At 47.2% G+C, this 22,869-nt stretch overlaps 1 protein-coding gene and 1 long non-coding RNA gene across 10 annotated transcripts in view; one reads left to right on the forward strand and one right to left on the reverse strand.

The window, feature by feature from the left end:
• The window catches only part of MYOCD (myocardin), a 93,927-nt gene extending 72,036 nt beyond the window's left edge, over nucleotides 1-21,891 (reverse strand). For 3 of the 8 annotated variants that reach the window (XM_067021506.1, XM_067021501.1, XM_067021500.1), the window contains exon 1: nucleotides 20,747-20,840. In XM_067021506.1, the coding sequence (XP_066877607.1) occupies nucleotides 20,747-20,816 (70 nt within the window). In that variant the 5' untranslated portion in view covers nucleotides 20,817-20,840. Of the gene's footprint in view, nucleotides 1-20,746; nucleotides 20,841-21,389 lie in introns of those variants that run through there. The other 5 variants (XM_059048513.2, XM_067021505.1, XM_067021502.1 and 2 more) reach the window with 3 other exon arrangements.
• LOC136793189 (uncharacterized) lies at nucleotides 10,748-18,784 on the forward strand. 2 transcript variants are annotated; one of them, XR_010838150.1, is made up of 4 exons: nucleotides 10,748-11,081; nucleotides 14,150-14,469; nucleotides 16,807-16,899; nucleotides 18,598-18,784. It is a non-coding gene; the product is annotated as an uncharacterized lncRNA (long non-coding RNA). The 2 variants fall into 2 exon arrangements; XR_010838149.1 differs by lacking the exon at nucleotides 18,598-18,784 and having other exon boundaries at nucleotides 16,807-16,924.
• Nucleotides 21,892-22,869: the final 978 nt, after the last annotated feature.

The raw sequence follows: 22,869 nt of genomic DNA on the forward strand, positions 1-22,869 counted from the left end.
ATCTATACCGATCCAATAAGCGGGGTTATCACCCATTCATACTTGAGTTTCGGCTGTGCTGGCAAAGCTGGCAGGTCCAAGTGAAACCCAGGTATCTTCCCTCTGACCACTGATGGTGGACAGCAGCTGCCTTTTCCCCTAAACAATAACACTAGGTGTCTTGGTGTTTCCCAACTCTTGGGCAGTTGTGAATTCCCGTTTATTACTTTCTATCTAGAATACGACACGGGCCCGTGAAGTTGAATCCTACAAAGACGTTGCTGGGATCTGTGCGCTGAGCTTCTATTTGGTCCAGCTAAGTCAACCATCACTGCATCATCCTTACCCATCACACCTCCCGTGTTGCCATGGAGACACTGCCTTCCTAAGGCCATCGTATTATTCATATTTGATTGACTTTCTGTTCTACCCTCCCTCTACTCAACTGTTTCCTTTTTTCCCTACCGAATCCTGCATTTTTCCTAAAGACATTTCTCTCAGCCTCGCTTCGCCTGCGGTCTCTATGCAGCTCACCTGCCATCACCTCTGCGGCCTCTAAGAACGGTCACGTTTTCTGAAGCGGTGGTCCCCAGCCTTTTCGGCACCGGGGCCCGGTTTCGTGGAAGACACTTTTTCCAAGGACGGAGGGAGAGGGGCGGCTCAGGTGGTAATGCCAGCGACGGGGAGCGACGGGGAGAAGGAGACGAAGCTTCCGCTCTCTCGCCCACTCACTGCTCCCCGCCTACCGTGCGGCCCGGTTCCTAATAGGCCGCGCAGCGGTACCAGTCTCCGGGCCGGGTATTGGGGACCCCTGTGCTAAATGAACCCCAGAATGCACGGTCTAACAGGATACTGTTTCTGAATTATAAATTAACTTGCATTTAAACGTAACCAAAGTCATAAACTAATTTCCTAAGTCATTTTTGTGGGAGGGAATGAATGAAAAAACACCTCAAAGAAGGTAAATGACGAACAGAGGACACACATATTCATCATCTAGAGGATCATCTTTCTGCTAAGATAAAGAAATCCCATAAATTCCAGTCCAACAGTGGCTCTGATTTGACTACAAAGTCAGGTGAAAATCAATCCCCCGATTTTGCTGAGCGAACCCAAAGGTCTTCTTCCAACAACACTTCAAAATAATAATACAAAAAGGTCATCTCTTTGGGCTCCAGCCTCCTTACCCATGAAGGACAGGACAGATTAAGTTAGAATTAGGTGCTCTCAAACTTTAAAAAACCGGAAACCTTTTTTTTTTTTTTTTTTTTTCCAAGCTGGAATCCTACATGGAAGGAAAAACAAAACAAAACAAAACAACAAAAAAATAGTACCGGGGAGCACAGTAAAAGCAAAACCTCTCAGGAAATGTCAGAGCTCTGTGGAGTAGAGTTTGAAAAATCACTGGGTTGGGTTGTCCCTAAATCCCTTCCAACTTAAATGTTATTCTTGTGATTTCAATCTAAAAAATCTCAAACCTCCAAGGAGACATTGCTTAGGAACAGATGGAGTGATTTTTCTTCAGGAACGAGGGTCTGAGCGGTGGATAACGGCGCCGCCATTGCATCCATAGAACCCTGTTCCTCCCGCCCAACTTGGTCCTTTGAACCCTCCTCGCGGGGGAGTAAAGCCTCGCGAGAGGCGGGAAAGCTTCCGATTCCGAGGACCGCGCCGAGGTTCCCTAGCAACAGCAGCGGAGGGAAGCCTCTCCCATCAGCAGCTGGTGGTGGGCTCGCACTGCTTCTTTAGCACCGTATTTACAATGCGCTCTTGGCTCCTGGTAGAATCCTCTGTACCCTGCCTAGCAGCCAGCATCCCTTGGCAACCACAAGAGCAATCATTCCGTCAGACCGGTAACGCTGCTTGTATTCTCACTGCTCTATACGTTGTTTCGTGTCCTGCATATATAATGTGCCCTCTGTCTAAATGTGAATCCTGGGCTTCCCTGGTGGCGCAGTGGTTGAGAGTCCGCCCGCCGATGCAGGGGACGCGGGTTCGTGCCCCGGTCCGGGAAGATCCCACGTGCCGCGGAGCGGCTGGGCCCGTGAGCCATGGCCGCTGAGCCTGCGCGTCCGGAGCCTGTGCTCCGCGATAGGAGAGGCCGCGACAGTGAGAGGCCCGCGTACCGCCAAAAAATAAATAAATAAATGTGAGTCCTTTTTATCATCTGAATATTGGATGACAGATGCCAAAGTCCAGAATCTCAGAGAAAACCAAAGTGAATTGTATTAAAAAAAAAGAATAACCTTCATCTACAGTGAATTTCTGCTTTGCACACAGGCAAAATACTTATGAGAAGTGGTCACCCGGAGCTCTGCCTGCTGAAATACAACAGCGGATGTCCCCTGCCAGTCACACGCGAGTTCAGGGGACCAGGCCCTGCTCCTCCCATGAAACAGCTGTGTAACCTCGGTCAAACATACGTCACCTCTGCAGGCCCCGGCTTCCTACTAAGAGTGTGAACATTTCATGACCTTGGCTCCATCTTTGACCAGGGTCTTTCTTTGCATGTCTCCAAATTCAAGCCTCTGAGATGTTTCTTAATCTCAAGAGTTTTCCCCATGAGATGATGATACGTCTTGCAATAGTTCTTAGCGTTATGTTCGAAATGCAGGAAAAAGACTGCAAGATAGCCGAGCAGTATACCATCGAGGGGTCCAAGAAGTGAGATGTGAAATGCAGGGTCTTAAAGTGAACCTCCAGAGGCAAATGTGACCCAAAACAGCTATTATTTTTACAAACGCCCCAGAATTTTTAGGACGCCCCCCCATGAATCTACCAATTCAATCTCTCAAAAAGTATTTAACAGTCCCTTGCTATTGGCCGAGGCATCTCCAGACACTGAGGGTGATACAGAGTAATTTAAGGCATGACTAATCTAGTGAAGAAGAGAAGATGCCCACACATGAGTTAGATAAATAAAGGGTCAGGCAACACGTGATGAAAGAATGCATAGTCACAGAAGGGTACCGAGGATAAAAGAATGGAAACTTTACATTTGCAAGGGAGAATCTTATAGGAAAGATGGGTGATAAAGGGAATTCCTGATCAAGGGAAAAGCATGCCTAAAAATTGGAATGTGGAATCAATATGGTACCTCCTGGCCAGAGCCAGCTTCATGAGCATATATGACCTGTGCCATGAGTATCCCACGCTCAGAAGGGCCCTGTGCTTAGTTTAACGCTGTGCTGTCACCACCTGAAACTGTGATCATTTTGAACAAAGGACCCCACATTACAATGCTGCGTCGGGCCCTCACCAGATACGTAGTGCGCCCCAGAACACCAACTTTTCAAGGAGAGGGACTCGTATCGCGGGGCGGTAAGAGATAATACTGGAAAAGGAAGTGGGGATTCATGGACAGAGGGCCTTGAAACCTACGCTGAAGGGTTCAGACTTTATCCTGTAGAAAGACGGCAGTACTGGCACTTTTTTTAAAAAAAATTAATTTATTTATTTTTGGCTGCGTTGTGTCTTCACTGCTGCGCGCGGGCTTTCTCTAGTTGCGGCGAGCGGGGACTACTCTTCATTGCGGTGTGTGGGCCTCTCATTGTGGTGGCTTCCCTTGTTGTGGAGCACGGGCTCTAGGCGCGCGGCTTCAGTAGTTGTGGCACGTGGGCTCAGTAGTTGTGGCTCACAGGCTCTAGAACTCAGGCTCAGTAGTTGTGGCTCATGGGCTGAGTTGCTCTGCGGCATGCGGGGTCTTCCCAGACCGGGGATTGAACCCGTGTCCCCTGCATTGGCAGGCGGATTCTTAACCACTGCACCACCGGGGAAGTCCAGTACTGGTGCTTTTTGAGCACAGAGTTATATGGTAACATTGAGATTTGGGGATAAATAATCTCGTGTTAAACACGAATGGCGGAGATGGGGCTGGCGTGAAGGCTCTTATCAGGCTCCGTGGGTAGAGCAAGAAAGGTCACTTGGACATGGTGAAAATGGAGAGGAGAGGAAAGATTTGAGAAACAAGTGGAAAAGAAGAATCACTATGTCTTGATAATAAATTAAAGATGGAGAGAGAGAGAGAGAGAGAGAGAGAGAGAGAGTCAGAGACAGGTGAATCAAATTTACATGACAATTTCTTTCATCAGACTTTGGCAAAGAAGAAATAAAACCACGACTAAAGCACTGTTACTATAATTATTGGTAGCAAAATTGGTAGAGCTGTCAGGAGCTTTGAGGCCACGCTTTCATCTGGGAACTTGGCAGTAAGGTGAGTGAGTTAACATCATTCATCCTGGGCTTCCCTGGTGGTGCAGTGGTTGAGGGTCCGCCTGCCGATGCAGGGGACGCGAGTTCGTGCCCCGGTCCGGGAGGATCCCACGTGCCGCGGAGCGGCTGGGCCCGTGAGCCACGGCCGCTGAGCCTGCGCGTCCGGAGCCTGTGCTCCGCGACGGGAGAGGCCACAGCGGTGAGAGGCCCACGTACCGCAAAAAAAAAAATCATTCATCCTTCATTTCATTCTTTCAATAGTTATTGATCTGTTACTAAATATCTAGATACCGTTTTAGACATTAAAGATCCAGCTGCAAATAAAGCGGTCACGGACTCTGCCTATGAAAAGTTTACAGCCTAGGAGGGAAAAGACATTAAACAAATCATTACAATTGTGGGTACATTATGAAAGGGAAGCTTCACATCGTTTGGGACTTTGAGAGGCTTTTCTGATCTTTTCTCCCAGGAAACTTAGGCAAATAAATAAATGGAGTTGTTAAGCCCATGGCACTTCATTTGCTTCCTTTCAGCTCTACTCAACTACAGCCCATTTTGTGTGTGTGCGTCCGCGCGCGCGCATGGGTAATTTCCATTTCCGAAAGACTTGGCTCCCCTGGTGAGAAAGGGGGAGATACTGACAATAAAGTCCCTGGCAGAGTGAGGAATAAAGAAGAAAATAAGAAGCAAGTCGTACCTGCCTTTCATTCTCTTCTGAATGGTTTTCCACTGAACTTACAAGGAAAAGCCTTTCTGATCTGCTGTGGAGGTGGGTTTTGTGTAGCTGAGATGTTTCCACAGGGTGGCCTCTCTTCCTGATCTCAGTTTTCCCCCAAGGATGGGCATTTCCCCCCAGCCAGACTGGGCTCTTCCCTAGGAATTCTGGAAATCGGACTGGGCAAGAGCGATCTACTTGGGAGCTGTCGCGAGTGGCCATTTTCAACCACGTGGACTGGGAAAATGGTGAAGCTGACTAAAAGGGATGGGGAGAGCCAGGGAGAGTGGCCTGAAGGTGTTCCAATCCCCAATTCCAGCTCATTCTCCTCCAAGTATCAACCACATTCCTGTTGCCGAGTTCCAAGAGACGGCCCGGGGTGCTTATAATAAGTGCTCTCTTTTTGTTGAAGCTTGTTCAAGATTTAATTCTCTACTGGTTGCAAACCAAGAAGCTCCCTACTGAGTCGCATTGAAGAGGGGCAGCCGGTGGTGATGGAAAGCGACCAGCACAAGCAAGCAAAGCTTCGAGTTCTATTTTAAAATCCTGGTCCACTAGTCAAAACTCCTAGGGGTGCAGACCTAGGGTCTGTCGAGGTGGCAAAACATACACCCCAGAGCATGATGCCGGCAGACCCAGGAAGCCAAGTTAAGCATGTCATGGGAAGCGTCCTGGATGCCTGTCGATGTTGCGTCCTCTCTAGCCGATGCCAGGTAAAGACCACAAGCCCTGGGCACGACAGAGCAATAGTCGGCTGAAAGCTCTCCCCTCAGAAGGGGCAGTCGTTATCGGTCCATAATTTTGGCCTTGAACTTCTTTTCGTTGAGCTCTACCCTGAGTTTGGCTGGATCAGCCTTCATGTACGACCCCCGACTTTGACATCACTGCCTTCAAGGACACCGTCAGGCACAGGGCAGTGGAGGATTTCCTGGCAAGTAACAAGCAGGACCACCACTGGAGGTTTCAGGGATGCTCAGAGCTGGAAGCTGATGTTGTCGGACCCAGATCGTAGAAATAACCGCCCTCTTCTTGCCCAACGGGTGGCCCACTCACAGAATTCTTTCCTTTCCCTGGCATCTTCCGACTCTGGGACAAACCCCTTCCCGGGAGCAGGCTGCGTCACTCGTGGGTCCGATGTTTTCTTCCTTTGGGGTGCACGGGCATCAACCCGCCTAGTACAGAGGAGACGGGGCGGGGGGGGGAGGTGAGAACTGAGAGACTGTGGCCTTTTAGGCCGGGTTGTCTACACTCTTCCTGCCCCAAGCCTGGCCGTGTTTCCCAAACAAGGCTGAAAGCCAGGGATTATTTTTGTGTGTCCTGCTGACACGTGAGCACGCCCTGCTCCTTTGCCTTCAGAGTCCAGGTACCAAGAGTAACTGTTCCCTCGACCGGCCGCTGCCCTGTGTGCAGCTAAGTGGTCACCGTGACCAGGAAGGACAGAGGCTGACTGTGTACCCATCCGTTGCTGGGGGCATCCAGAGCAGAGGCAGAGAAAATGACGCTTAGGGGACCGACGTGCCCTTTGTGGTGTGATGGAGAAGGGGAGCCTGGGCTGCCGGACTGGCGTTGGTGGTCTTCACAGAGGAGCAGACACGCGTGCAGGGGAGGGGCTGGGGCCAGGTACCACTGTTCTTTCTTGACCTCACGAGACGTCCCGACCCTGCTTCCTTCGAGGAGACTGAGGCACACGAGTTCAGGCCAGCTTCCGGCGTCGGGCACGTGTTGGGTGAAAACCAGGGGGCATATTCACATCCAGAGAGCACCGGCTGGGAACGAGCACGCGGTTATTTCAACGATCAAGCCTGACGCACGGTCTCAGGTTTGAGAACGATGTCTGTTCACTCCAAGCCTCCTCCCTCGGCACCACACTCTCAGTTTGTCAGAACCCTTGAAGACTAATTCATGCCTCAAAAGGAATTCTCTCTCACGCAGCCAGCTGCCAGGTTTGCGAGCTGACGGCTTTTATGTCACAACATCTCAAGACTCTCCAGGCAGCAGGAACGCAGGCCTCGAGTGGATGTGCCGTGGGGCTGACGATGTCACCAAGGGGACAGAAGGCGCGATTTGCCTGCTCTCGGGGAGGACGGGATGGGAGAGCCAGCTCCGGCCGGCCTACATGCCCGTGAGAAGCAGTACAGAGCAGCAGTGACAGACGTAGGCTCTGAAGCCAGGGGTGCGTATGTTCAAGTCCTGGCTTTTCCATTTACTAGTCGTGGAGTCTTGTGAAATGCCCTTCGGGGCTGGGTCCTCCAATTTCTCCACCTGTGAATGTGGGGGGACGGAGGGGGACCCAAGGTACCGCCCCACAGGACTGTTGCATGGGAGGCACTAAAGAGCAGTACCCAGCAGACGGTGGGCGCCCAATCATTCTTGGGGTGCTCTACCGGGACTGCGGTGCGTCGCCCCAGAGCTACTACCCCTGTGTGTGGGGGGGACCAGCCGGCGTCAGGCCACGCTGTCACCAGAACTGCCCGCTGAGCCCTGACCGCTCGGCTGCAGGGAAATTGTTTCCTCCATCACAAACAGGTCCCTGAAGCGTGGAGCAGAAACTCGGCAACTGACATAAACAATTTCAAACAATCATTTCAGAAGACAGATGGCTCTATGTGGGCATCAAGATTCCTCCGGAGGCTTTCCCCACTTGTTTATGTGTCCATGGCCTAGAGCCATGAGTGAACTAGGTGGGCAGTGTGCCATCCCGGGGTGGGGGTGGGGGGCAGGGGGGGCCTGAGGGACCAGAACCTGCTGTTTGACCTGCTTTCCTTGAAAGCTGGTGCTGGGGCGGTGGGTGGTCCTGGAGGAAAGGGACTCTGATTTTCGCCTCCCAGGGTCCACCATTCGTTGGGAGGGGTCATCACGAGATCCAGGTTCAGCCCCGCTCCGCCATGTTTCTGCGTGTGAATTTCAGTGGGTCACGAACCCTTTCTGAACCTCGTTTTCCCGTCCCTCTAAGGAAGGTATCATTAGACCCATTTCACAGGCTCACTTCCGTGATCAAACTAAGACTCCGCGAGCTGGGAGAAATGACTACACAGACATTCAAGAGGTGAACGCAGGCACCCAGAGGAGGACCGGTGAGAAAGGCGAACTCGAACTTGGAACCAAGGGTGTGCTTTACGAGGGCAAGGAACAGGAATTCTCTCCAAATTAAGGGGAAGTTTTTCATTCCACGTCGCCGTAGTCCTGGAATAGAGACTGAAGTTCTTTTGGGATCCTAAGCGAAGCCTGTGGTATACTGTGCTAGCACTGAAAGCACATATTGACTCTTCTGATTATAAAACATATTTCCATCTCGTTAGCTCTTCTTTGAAAGTACCACATATAACGTGCACGTTATATTACATTTCAATGTCTTCAAACATTCTCCCTTTGTTGAGCATGTCGAGTTTTCCCTTCAATTTTTCTGTAGCATGTGTAACACTACAAAGAATATAGATCTTTGAGCCGTCATATGAAGTATATAGTATATACATAATATACGACAGACCTATATGTATATATTATATACTCACACCATTATATAATCATGATATATATAATAGTGATTGATATAAATATATATAATATATAATAGTGTGAGTATATATATGTATGTACACATATACTGTACCTTTAAAGTTTGAGAGAATAGTAAATGTAGGTATATTAAAATTTTTTTTAAGTGTTAGAAAATAATCTTGGCTCTACTGTTTTTACAAGGTTTTGAAACAACCAAACGTAACATTTAAGAACACTTTCTGTCTCTGGGACATTCCATGGTGCTGGGTTCTAGTCTATGTGCTAAGACCAGAACCTTCTGCAGAGACTGGATTTCCACTAAAGCCAAAGGCTGCTTTGCCATTTCTATGCCTATTCTGTTCTCCTCTCCCAGCTAATACTGTGTCGAACTTGCTGAACTTCACCTCTCCCTCTAACCTAGCCCTCTGAACGTTGAAGCCAGTGCAGACGGCTGCTACGTGCCAAGAACGCGCTCGGCAGAGGGACCATTTATTTTGCTGGGAGCCAAGGCCAGGCATCGGCCCATCTTTGTACCATCGATGTCCTCCCAGGCTGCATGTTCCTCAGAGGATCACACCGAGAACGTGGTGCTGGGAGCCCAGAACTGTGGTTCTAAATCTAATGAGTAACCTTGGGCAGATTTCTTAATGTCCCAAACTCTAAATCTCCTCCACTGCACGACCAGTTCTGTAATCTCACAGAGTTGTTATGAAAAGATAAGCATATCAACTTGAGAGTTTAATGCACCATAAAAATCAAAGCTATTCTAATTTAGCAGAGCGCTGTCTGATCCTCAAACACTGTTGCCTCTGGAGAGAGCGCTTCGCCTTGGTTTCGGTTTTAGACAGAACAATATTTTCGACTATAAGGGTGTAGGATTGGGGCTCTCAGTGGAGCCCGAAGAACAGCCATGGGCCACGTTAATCCTTACAGCCAACTGGTAACCTTGCAAAAGGTCCCAGACAGGGCCTGGGGCTCTCGTCGGAAACACACAAAGACTGAGCTGGACGACAGCTTCCCCTGTCTGGAGAATGAAAATGATAGTAACGCCTTTCTCAAAATTTCCTTTGAAAGGGAAGGAAGAAGTGATGGTACGTATATAAATCACTTTAGAGAATACAGTGTAAATTCTATAATGACAATGAGTATCTGCAACATTCTCAAACAGCACCTGGGGTAAAAAGAAACGAGAACAAGTAGCAGCAAATCTCACGAGGTAACCATAAGGTTGTTGTAAATTTAGAAACAATGTGATTTTTTTTCTTTTTTTTTTTTTTTTTGCGGTACGCGGGCCTCTCACTGCTGTGGCCTCTCCCGTTGCGGAGCACAGGCTCCGGACGCGCAGGCGCAGCGGCCACGGCTCACGGGCCCAGCCGCTCCGCGGCACGTGGGATCCTCCCGGACCGGGGCACGAACCCGCGTCCCCTGCATCGGCACCCGGACTCTCAACCACTGCGCCACCCGGGAAGCCCCTGAAGTAATTTTAAATATTGCAGATTAACCTCCTCTAGCATATTGATATAAATAATGATAGAATCGCGAATATTCATCCGTGAATAAAACCGTTCCCAATGACGGAATACACAAGTCCATCCCTGCACTAGGTCACATACCTTTTTTGTCACTTCACTAAAGCCTCACAAAATTTCCACACGACAGGCACTTTTGTTCCCACCTTCACAGACGGAAGAGTGGAGAGCTTGAAGGATATGCTCAAGTTCATACGACCAGGAAAGGTGGAGCCAGAATTTGACCCCAGGTCAGCGAGACTGAAGGCCTTGTATCACGATATACACGTTAGAATTTTCCAACGCGAATTAATCGGAGGGGTTGCCAATGTTCAGTCTCAGCTGCGGACCAAGTTTTCTCGGTTATAGTCTGAATGTGAATGTGCTCTTGGATTGGTGGGAATTTATAACCGCCTAAACCTCCCAGGTGTTCAGCCAGCCTGTTTCAGCTGTTCCTCAGTTCAGGAATGTTTCATCTCCTACGACTGCATGGCTTAAAACTGAATACGCAAGCAATGTCCACTGCTAATTCCTGTATTACCAAAGTCATTCCTGCTTACTATAGGAGACACAGGAGACACTGAATAGATCATCAAAATAAGGAAAATAGGAATCTAAGAAAGAGTATAAGAAAAATTAAAAATTACTCATTTTCTCACCACCCAGAGATAATCACTGAGAATGGATCATTCTAGGCTCTGTTCTATGCTTGAATGCTTTTGGTATATTTGTGGTGTGTTTCGATCCCTAACTTGCTGAGCTTAAAATATTTCAGCTATCAGAGTATTTTGTTTTTAAAGGGAACACTTGTACACTGTTGGTGGGAATGTAAGTCGGTGCGGCCACTGTGGAAAACAGTACGGAGGTTCCTCAAAAAACTAAAAATAGAACTACCATATGACCCAACGATTTCTCTCCTAGGCATATATCTGAAAAAAGCAAAACCACTAATTTGAAAAGACGCATGCACCCCAATGTTCACAGCAGCATTATTTACAATTGCCAAGATACAGAAGCAACTGAGTGTCCATCAACAGATGGAGGAAGAGGAGTAGATAAAGAAGCCGTGGTTCATTTATACAATGGAATATCACTCAGCCCTAAGAAAGAATGAGATTTTGCCATTTGCTGCAACATAGATGGACTTGGAGGGAATTACGCTAAATGAAGTAAGTCGGTCAGAAAAAGACAAATACTGTATGATACCACTGATATGTGTAATCTAAAAAATACAACAAACTAGTGAATGTAACAAAAAGGAAGCAGACTCACCGAACAAACTTGTGGTTACCAGTGGGAGGGGGGAGGGGTAATAAAGGGGTAGAGGGGTGGAGGTACAAACTGCTGGGTATAAAACAGGCTCAAGGATATATTGCACAACATGGGGAATACAGCCAATATTTTGTAGTAACTGTAAATGGAAAGTAACTTTTAAAAGTTGTATAAAAAATTTAAAAATACAAAAACGTTGTCTTTTTTTCCCCTGCCTTTTGATCAAGAAATGAGCATGATATTTAGAATTTACTGACATTTCTCTGTGTGTTTGGGGAGAGTGCTAAATTTAAAACTGCCTTCTAATATTTTATGTCATGTCACTTATTTATTGTATAACTGAAAGTTTGTGCCCTTTTACCAACCTCTCCCTATTTCCCCCACCTCCCAGCCCCTGGCAACCACCACTTGACTCTGTTATTTGATATTTCTTACATGTTTAGTGTCTTAGGGCAAGTCTGTTCTTGTTGTTGTTGGCTTTCAAAAATCTCTTGAAATTTTTTAATCAGATAAACTGAGATTAAAATACTCAAGTTTCATTAAAAGTCCTGGGATTTGGGAGAGATGGCATGTATAATTTACAGGTTCATTAGTATTGGAATCAAGTAGCTTAGTAAATGGCTATTTAGAAAATCACGGACAATAACGGCAATTGGGTATAAACCTGAAGTTGTAGTCCAGAACTCCACTGGAACGTAGAATTAAATCCACTGGGCCAAGTGCGTGTGTGGGGGATGGGCAGTGGAGGGGGAGGGTGGGAGAAGCGAGGTTTAGCTTGTGATAGAGACGGTCATCATGGCACAGATGGGATCAGACCTAGTCTCTGCCATTTACCAGTTATGTTACTCCGACTAAGTTGCTTAACATCTTGAGCCTCAGTTTCCTCATCTATAAAACGGAATAAGCATACCTGTCTCATGGCATTTTTTTTTTTTTTTTTTTTGCGGTACGCGGGCCTCTCACTGTTGTGGACTCTCCCGTTGCGGCGCGCAGGCTCAGTGGCCATGGCTCATGGGCCCCGCCGCTCCATGGCATGTGGGATCCTCCCGGACCGGGGCACGAACCCGTGTCCCCTGCATCGGCAGGCGGACTCTCAACCACTGCGCCACCAGGGAAGCCTTCATGGCATTTTTTGTAAGGATTAAATGAGATACTGAACATGTCATAGATAACATGTCCTCAGTAACTCCTCGTCCTCTTCTCTTCTCCTTTGATGAAGCATCAATCTTATTTGGTAACACGGTCACATCTGGTCCCCAAATAGCAGATCACACAGAGGTAGCCAAAGGTTTCCAAAGGTATCAGGTCCTTGTGGCTCCTTTCCCTTTTCATTCTTGACTGAAAAGGTGTGAAAAGCTCCCTGAATACCAGTCCGCACTGGATGAGTATCCAAGATGACTCTGAGTTAGTTCTATCACAGGGTCAAATGTTCACTGCCGTGTGGGAAAAGGACTAAGGTTAAGCTTGGTGCATTGCCATAGCGGATCATAAAGATTCCTATCCATGATTCCCACACTTGGATATTTCCTGTAAAGGATGAGCATCCTATAAAACAATCCAGAGGAAGAAAAAGTCTATGTTCATGAAGATTTTCATAGTACTGTTATTTATAACAAAAATTATAACTGGCTTAATATTCCAATACAAGTGGAATTATTATGTACTCACTTGGTGGAGTAGGACACAGTCTTTAAAACAAGAATTATGCTACTATGGAGCAGCTTGAACAACTGCTTATGATATCACGCTGACTGATAAAAAGGCTGAGTTTAATTTAGGCATACGCTCTGACCATAGCTTTGTAAAGTTCTTTTCGCATCTGCACAAGGGCAGGGAGGGAACACAAAACAGTAAAGACATTTGAAGTACTGAGGAAATGATTGTTCAATGAATGTTGAATAGCATTTCCTTGGAGTTAGCGTGTTTTGAAGCCCCACGGCCCTGTCTGGAGCTTGAGTATCAGAAAGTCCCGTGTGGAACTTTCCCTCAGACCAAGAAGCCAGCCCAGTCAGTCCTGAGGACAATGAAGTCGGAATGATTGCCTGAAAGGAGAGTGTTTCCTGGGGGCAGGAAGGTCAAAACAGCTTATGGGGTATTTTCCAGTCATTATCTGTGAAATGGGGATATTCCTAGGGGCTATTGGACTAGATTTTATGAGAAAGAACTGATGACTTTGCACCACTTAAGAGTCCAAGGGGAAAGAGATGCAGATTGAAGGATGGATAACTTGTTTGAGTGGCAGTTCAAACTGAGATGTTAGGCAGAGGACGTGCTAAGCATTTGAGAGGCTGTGTGTTCACTGATCATCGCTGCACATACCAGGTGGTGGTTAAGGTTCTACACGGGGGAACCCAATAAATACGTTTCACAATATCACAGTGGCTTAATCCACTGTGTCTACTGCTAGAATTCTACCGCTTTCTCTAATGATCTAAGGTGGCTGAATACGGCAAATGCCAACTGGTGTGACTGGAATGGGACAGAACTACTCTAGTGGTATCTATAGAGAAATAGGAGAATGTATCTTCCTTCAACCAACAGGAGAAAAGAATGAAATTATTCTTCCTTCAGTGGTGTCTGAGGGCACTTTGCTGTGCTCTGTAAAAATCGAAAGCCAGGAATCAGCCTTATTTATTCCGAATTTCTGGCAATAAATGACACATCATAAAAAATTTGGAGACCCTTGTATTTTCCTCTAAGAATGATAATGCAAATGTACTTAGTTTAGTAAAGCTTGACTTACCAGCTGCTCTGGATGATATCAGAATAGAAATTAGTGCAAATTACTGACTTAAACAAACACTGTCTGCTTAATAGAGTTGAAAAAAAACTCAATACTAAAATCATAAGGCTGCAAAAAACTATTATTTGGCTAATGGGTGGTTTTGTTTGGTTTTTTAAATCCTATTTATGTCTATCAAAACCACTACTCCATGCTTCTCTCTTGTGCAATTCTTGCCACCAGGTCAAGTAATCCCGTCCCACGTGGGGAATGGAGACGTCTTTCTGCAGAAGAAAGCCTTGATAATTCTACACAACTCTTTCCCTCACAAATGGCAGGGATCATTTTACCAGTATGGAGAGAGATGCCCAGTGAGCTGCACTGACTTTCCCAAGATCATGGAGTCAGAGAGTGGACGTGATGGGCTCCCCCTACAGTTCTGTCCACAGGAGAGCGGGCGTGAGACCGGAAAGACTGATACCTGGGAAAATACATCGGCCAGCTTCACTTTCCTGATCTGGGCAGAGATTCAAGATAGCTCATCACCATCTGCTAGAGGCCCAGTGAGTTCGTGCTAGTAAGATGGAAATAAAGGAGATGAAAGACCTTCATGTTCCAACATCTCCTATTCGGGTCTGGCTTTTTTGGGGGGTCTGTAAACTCCTCAGAGTGCTGGCTTGAGCACTGCAGGTACTTCTGTTATTCTCCAATTCAACCCAATGAGATCAGAATCCATTCAATTTGGTTCAGTCCTATTTGACAGACTCTTAACTGTGTCTGTCATATACTGTAGCAGATAAAAGACGAATGCCACTCTTTACGGTCTGAAAAAACTTATGTTTTCAATTTTTTTCAAAGACCCCAGACACACATAATTGGATTCATCATCGGCCCATGAATGACCATTATTTAATTCATTTGCTGAATAATCAATGTGCATGTCACCCCTGCTCAACCTAAGACCACCACCAATAACCTTTTTTTTTTTTTTTTTTTTTGCGGTACGCGGGCCTCTCCCGTTGCGGAGCACAGGCTCCGGACGCGCAGGCGCAGTGGCCGCGGCTCACGGGCCCAGCCGCTCCGCGGCATGTGGGATCCTCCCGGACCGGGGCACGAACCCGCGTCCCCTGCATCGGCAGGCGGCCTCTCAACCACTGCGCCACCAGGGAAGCCAATAACCTACTCAGGCTCCATGCCTAGCTCTTACCCCTGCCTCTCCTACTGCAGAGGTAACTACTTTTCTGAATTCTATATTTATATTCACTCATTTTTCTTTTCGTTCTAGTCTTAAGCACCACTACGTCAATATGCCTAAAATATATGTAAAAACATAGACTGGGTACTTTTGTTTCTGAATAGTCTTTGGGGGGGGGGAAATAAAACGTATCTATTCAAGGCATTGTTAATGGTGCCTTATCTATGCCAATAGAGCAGTGAAAACGAACAAACAGACAAAAACTCCTGCCCTCATGGACAAATAACCAAATGATCAAGTAAAATGTTTAGTGTCCTCCATAGTGATCGGAGCTATGGATAATAATAAGGCAGCTTAGGTTAAGGTGGGGGGGTTTGGGGCTCTTGCTACAGTAATTAAGATGCTGAGGACGGCCACCACCCGGTATATGAGGTGAATGCAGTGGTTTGAAGTAGATGGGCTGGTCCCTGAACGTTCCACTAGCTTAAAATTCCCATTTAGGACTTAAAACACACTCATCTTTTAAAATCCCGGTGACTGTGTTCTCATGTGGACTTCTAGAAGGCTTGCAGGAACCACGCACAGGGTATTAGAGGGTCAGCTCTAACATCCCACGTGAGGACATGGGATGGGTCTTTGCTGCTTCCCAATCGAACCCCCAGCTCCTAACACAGTCTCCATTACAAGGGAAACGTGGAAGAAATATTCCTGCGTGTTTGTTGAATGAATGAATAAATACGTAACTCTCGTATAGCATTTTTTTCAGCACCTTTCAGGTTGCCTGTGAGCTCCTTGGGGACATGGGTTATAATCCTCTGATGGCTATTCCCGGGGTGGGGCATGGGTGCCAACAAATAACAGAGGTTTGAGCAGTGAAAGGGGGGACCCAGCACGGGAGGAAGCAGCCAGGAAGGAAAAGCAACAGAGCGCTCGCCCGGCTGGGTGCGGAGGGCTTGCCAGCTTCCTAGATGCAGAGGTGAACCCCATTGGAGACGTCACTGTCGGAAACTGTCAGTTTTTCTGTCCAGAAAGAATTCTCCACAATGTTTGTCCAGCTAAAACTTGCCCTCTGAGATGCTGTGTGAACAAAGGTGAAGCATGTCTTGGAATCCCTGCCTTTCAGAAGCTCATAATAGACATGAGAAATAGTAAAGGCTTCAGAAATCCTGCAATTAAAAATCCAATTTAACTTCTCACTATACTTGGCTTACCTCTCTTTTGAAAATTTCCTGCTGAAAAACTTTAACATACTGTGGAGTTAGTCTTCTGTGGACCTCCCTGGGGAAAACACAGGTATTATGGCTGAATAATCTATATTAAAGGAAAAGTGCTACAGAACAAAGTCTGTAGGAGAGAGGCACGTGGAGGGGTTATAGTCAGGAATGCCTTATTGCAAGCTGCTGTCACAGGCAGAATAATGTCCCCTCCTCAAAGATGTCTACATCCTAATTCCTGGAACCAATGAATATGTTACCTTACATGGTCCTATGGACTGAATTGTGTCCTCCACACACCAGATTCCCATGTTGAAGCTCTAACTCCCCTATGGGGATAGTATTTGGAGATGCGGGCCTTCGGAAATGATTAGGTTTAAATGAGGTCTGGATGGTGGAGCCTTCACGATGAGATTAGTATCCTTGTGAGAAGAGATCAGAGAGCTCACTGTCTGTCTGTCTCTCTTTCTCTGTGCCACGTGAGGACACAGAGAGAAGGTGGCCGTCCGCAAGCCAGGAAGAGAGCTCTCACCAGAACCTTTCCATGATGGCACCCTGAACTTGGACTTCCAGCCCCCAGAACTGTGAGAAAATAAATTTCTGTTGTTTTGCTACCCAGCCTATGGTATTTTGTTATAGTAGCCCATGCTGACTAGAACGCATGGCACAGGGGAATTAAGGCTGCTAATCAATTGGCCTTTTAAAATAGGGGGATTATCCTGTATATTTTATGTTTATTAGCTTATAGTTAGCTCTGAGTGCAGGGGTAAAATCTCACTAATTTTTGAATTCCCGGTATCTGTCATAGCACCTGGCATATAGTAGGCTCTGCCTTTGTGGTTACAGGAAAATGTTGTAACCATGGGCAAGTGAGAGATATTTTGATAGCACATTAAGTAAACAAGTAGTAAATTTCTGTATCACTGAAATAATTTTATTTCAAAATTCATCTTTGTTTCAACATTAGAATATATACCAATATTCTACTGGTCATTTCAGTAGCAAAATGGAATTTGGGAATAGATATTTGTGCTCCAGTAAACGTCACATCCAAAAGTTGTCAAGGAAATTTAGAAAAGAAGACTGAACATATGAAGCAATTGAAACGATTGTCTTAGAATAATCATATCTTAGAATAATCTTAGAATAATCTTAGAATAATAATGGGTTAATTATAAAGATGGTAGGTGTGAATTACTCATTTATCCACATGAGAAAAATTTATTGAGCATCTACTCTATGTCCCATTCCCTGAGGATATGACAGTTAAAAAATGTCACAGTAACACTTTTATGAAGTTTATAGTCTTCAAAAGTTTACAGAAGTACTCAGGGCCATTCATTTGGGAAAATATCAAATCTTAGGGCTGGAAGCAACTGCAGAGATGAACCAGTCAAATTCTCTGTTTTGTAGATGACAAAAATGAGATCTGGGGGCTTCCCTGGTGGCGCAGTGGTTGAGAGTCCGCCTGCCGATGCAGGGGACGCGGGTTCGTGCCCCGGTCCGGGAAGATCCCATGTGCCACGGAGCGGCCGGGCCCGTGAGCCGTGGCCGCTGAGCCTGCGCGTCTGGAGCCTGTGCTCCGCAACGGGAGAGGCCACAGCAGTGAGAGGCCCGCGTACAGCAAAAAAAAAAAAAAAAAAAAAGATCTGAAAAGGTCAATTAAATTAGGTAAATATATATATAGTTTAATAGCCTAGTTACCACAGAAAATGCAGAGTTCCTAGTTCAGGTGAAAGTATGCTCCCAATATAGGCTAAAAAATTAATCACTGTTTATCTTAAATTCAAATTTAATTAGGCATCCTGTATTTTTATTTGTGAAATCTGACAACCCTAAGTTTTCAGGGGATGGAGGTAAGGTCATGGCAGGAACCAGAGTCTGCCATTGTGTGAGCTGTTTGGGAAGAAGAGAAAAAGAGAAAAAAGCAAAAGAAACACAATAGTTCTTTAGGAGGCAAACCCACTAATGGAGCTCTCTCTCTCCTTTTGATCCTCTGTGTGTGTGTGTGTGTGTGTGTGTGTGTAGGCACGTATGGGTACTTGTGTGTTATTGACACAAGAATTATGGTATTGAGGAAAATTACTGACAGTGATACTGATTACAGATAGTGATTACAGATACTGACATAACACCAGTGAAAAGATGAAAAACAATAAAAATGTGGCTAGTTTAAAAGCAACACTAATTGACTGCATTTAAGTCAACTGCTCTGATTTATACCCAACTGGCACACAGTCCCAAATCACAATTTTGCTTATTCCCAACCTTTGCATTTTCAGAGAACCATAAGATGTTTCTAAAGGGTCTGAAAAATCACCTAGTCTGACCTTGACATTTACAGATGAAGTAACCAAGACTCAGAGAGAAGAAGTGACAAACCCAGGACCACTCTAAGAATTTAAATAACAGCACAATATTTTTTGAGGGCTTACTAAGTGCCAGGCATTTTCCTAAATGCTCTACTTGTAGTATCACATTTAATCATCACAACAATCCTATAATCATTCTCATCATTCAAACGAAGCAAACTGAGGCAGATAAAGTTATGTAATTTAGCTAAGGTTCAAGGTTATACAGCCGATAAGGAGAAGCACCTGCTAAAAACCCGGAGAGTTTGGCACTTCAGACCTGCACATTCAATTGTGAAACCCTGCAGCCTCTCCGGTAAGATGAGTTTATATCACTAAACACTTTGGCCCATGTACACTTTCATGTTTATTGCTCCAGTAGCACTGCTTTGCAGTTAATAACAAGGTCACTGGAATACAGCTTATAGAAAGTCAGTTGGAAGCTGTTACCATACATGTCAGTTTCAGAGTCAAAACAGTTAGTTACCTGTTCCCTTACAAACCAGCCCTACACACAGGCCCCGTGGTATGATCAATTTCGTTTTCTTTTTTTTTTTTTTTGGAAACTTTTTAAATGAAATACACCAGAGCCTACTATCAAAGCAAACATTAGCCCTGAGATAGAGTTTTATGAGTTCACATTTTGAGTAGTTTGTGAAAGAAAAGAAGAAGAGGAAAAAAAGAAAACAAGAGAGAAAGAGAGAGAGAGAGAGAGAGAGAAATCAAAACAGAGAAGAGGCCTTCCTTATTCATTGTTAGCCATAAAATAAATGGAGGACTCTTAGGAAGAGGCCCTCTTGTTCGCATGCTGCCAGCCCGATTTCTGTGCTCCTGCGGCTATGGCTGTAATTATCTCCAGGAAGAAATATCCCCGTCCTCAACATTACATTTACTTAGTTTTACATTCAACTTGTCTTCTCTATCTTTCAGGAGATTATCAACCCCTTGAATTCAGAGGACCAAACCACTTTGTCCATTTCCAGACCCCGTTTCCCTGTTTATCAAAGGTAGAGGATTAAGTCTGCCTATGTCTGCTTCGATAGCATGTCTTCCCAAAGCAATCCTTCCTGTGACACAGAAGCCTGTCCCAGTTTAAAAAAAAAAAAAAAAAAAAAAATGAGGCTGCCAACGGAATTCTCGGAAGCTCCAGGGTCTAGGTCTGCAGGGTCCACCTGGGAGACACCAGGACTCCGCCGACCCACCAAAGCAGGCATTAGGAGCACTGTCTCCCTTGCCTCTGCACCGCAGCTGAAGGAAGCATTCGTTTGCTAAGTCTGTTTCGCAATTCTACTATCAAGTATATCACCAAGTCCATCTAGAGACAAACCAGCTCCTCCCCTGCCCCTGCAGGAAAATGGCAAGGGTGCCTTTGGAATGAGCGTAGCTTCTTGCAAAACAAATCCACATCCTCTCTTCTTCAGAAAGGTGGCAGTGTTGCCCTGCGGTTTTGACCAAATTGCAAAGCGGTGGCCATGTCTCTAGTGGATTAACAGACCAACCGCCGCACCGCACCACGGCAAGGACAGGATGGATTAATCCACTACAGAACCTAGTCCCTGGCAGACCTGCCCCGGATCTTCGGGGCGCTGAGTCCTGTAGCTGCCTCCGTTCTCAAGTGTTCATCTCGCTTGGACGGTACAGAGCCACAGAAAATCTCCAGTGGATCCCAAAGACGTCTAAAAGCCACGAGCAGCTAAGCAAGTCCCACAGGACCCTCCTTTCCAGCGTCCACTCTTCTCATTTTTTGGTAACATCCGTCCAAGTGAAATGCTGCGTGGTCCCACTTAGAAGGGCTACGGAAAACTTAGCAAACTATGCCAGCGTCCTTCTAACACCTGTTATGGGAAATGTTCACATCACAGTTTATATAAAGTAACCCATCTTCTAGGCGGAAGTTGTACCATTTACTGAGCAGTTTGTTACCACTTTTATAAAACCGATATTCTACACAGAGCTATTGAGAAAGAACCAAAGAAGTCTCCCCGTCTCGGTGTGGAGACCCACACACATCAACACCTTCCAGGGGCGAGTTACCACCCTACGTGTGAGGCAGTCAAAGGCCCGTCTCCTCTCCACTCACCTTCACTCAGCGTCCTCTGAGAAGTTCCTCTATCGCCACTAACACAGAAATTTGGGGGAAAAGTCTCCATTTATAAACATCAGATGGTTTGGGAAAAAATATTTGTGGCACTGGACTTCTTTTTTTCCTACAGTGATGTCATTTTAAATACTTGGTGTGCTCCAAATTTGCTATTTTTACTTCCCCCAAGTGACTTTTTTTGGGAAATACATTTGTTTGGATTAGCTCCATTTGAAGTTGACTCCTGTATCTCATACAACAGCATCAGGTTCATCGTCTCAGCAATTCTGACTGATACTGTGCAGCTCTCCAACTTGAGATCCCCTATTTGCTCATTTTCAAGGTTACTCCTGTTGGATGGACCCCTCCAGAATTTCTACTCGCCAATATAGAGACAAAAGTAAAAGGACTGGCCTTTTCACAAACAAAAACCACACTCTGTGACTCAAAAAGCATTTACAACAGAAGACATTAAAGGCCCCCCAAGCCACATAAGATTCCTCACTTGCCAAATGTGCTTTTGGGGAACAGAGTTGAAGTAGCCAAGGCGCTGGCTTTGGAACATTTATTGGAAAGCAGTGTGGAGTTGAGACGCGCAGAAGAGGAAAAGTTGAAGAAGGAACGCCAAGTGCCTTAGCCCTACCTGATCTGAACTTGCTCCTAATCAGCAATGAGTGCTCAGACCCCAGGAGTGTCATGTTGAGTCTCAGCGAGCCGCTGGTCCCTTGGCCAGATGGCCCCTGACTTCCACCAGGAACGGGCTCCCGGGAGCCCAGCTGACCGCGGTTAACAACCCAGAATGCATCCAGCTCTCCGCGAGCTCCCCCGGGTAGGAGTACAGTGGCAGCCAGTGACCGAAACCAGTGTCCCCAGAAAAGTGGCGGCCTCGCCGCGCGGGGCTACTCCGCTCCCAGCTGGCGGGACCCTGCGCCTCCTCGGGGTCTGGCGGGGCCCCGCGGCATCCCAGGCGTGCGCGGCTGATGTCATAGGCTGCCCGCGCTCCTCGAGCATCCCCACCACGCCTTTATGAAGGTCCCCAGTTTGCTATCTGATCCTTTTTTACTACTGACAGGAGCTCAGCCAATCAGGAGTGGCAAGCGGGGCCCGGGACGCGGAGCAGCCGGAGGAGTCCCGGGAGCCGGTCTGAACTCTTGGCTGCGGGCGGCGCGGGGGCGGGCGGCAGGGATGCGGAGGGCGCGCGCGGGGGGCGGAGCCGGGAGCCGGGAGCCGCGGGGAGGGGAGGGGCGCCGCGCAGCGTCTGGCGCGCAGGTGGGCGGGCCAGGTGGGAGGGTGGGGAGCCCGGGGGGGAGGGGGCCTCCCTCCCTGCAGCCTGCCAGCCGGGCGGCGGGCGGCGGGCGGCGGGCGGCGGGCGTGGCCCACCCCGGGAGGGCACTTGCGCGCCCGCGCTGCCGGGGCGCACCGCGCTTGGCAGGCAGGCTGGACCCCCTGGCAAATAACCGAGGCTTCCAACGCACCAGGGTGCGCACGTCCTCTCTCCGTCTGCGCAGGCAGAGACGGAGCATACAGGTCGCGGTCCCCGTGTACCAAACCTGGATACACGTCCACGGAGAAAACGAAACGCCTTTCGTTCTTCTGGGATACGCTCTTTCTGGACAAACCTGACTCGGGCTGTCTGCAGGTGCGGCCGGGACACAGTGCTCTCCCTCCTGGGGGAGATACACGAGTTGGAAGCCCTTTGGGGGCGCTCAGTAGAGTGGGACTCAAGGAGGGAGGGTCTAAGACCTGCTCTCGAGAAGCTTGCTTAATCGTTGGCAGCACAGAAAAGAACACGGAACTATATACACACAGAGTGTTGGGCTGAATTGATTTGCAACCTTCTGTGCACGTGGGCGTCGAAGTATCGTCTACTACGTGCACGCCTGCTTATGTCTGACAGCGCCAAACCCTTCAAAGATCCGCGGGTGACAGATGAAGACCTGATAAGACCACAGCTCCTGGGGCAGCTTCTAATGCTCTGAGTTTGGGCCTTGCCCAAATTCTCGGATCCTTGAGTTCACCCTTTGGAACTGACCTGTCGTTGGTATAAATGAGGTCTTCTGGACTAGACCATTTAATTCCTGATATGTCAGAAAGGCGGGGCAATCCCATCCTTGTTTCTCTTG

This window comes from Kogia breviceps, chromosome 19 (assembly GCF_026419965.1).
Source record: "Kogia breviceps isolate mKogBre1 chromosome 19, mKogBre1 haplotype 1, whole genome shotgun sequence".
NCBI classification, from domain to species: domain Eukaryota; kingdom Metazoa; phylum Chordata; class Mammalia; order Artiodactyla; family Physeteridae; genus Kogia; species Kogia breviceps.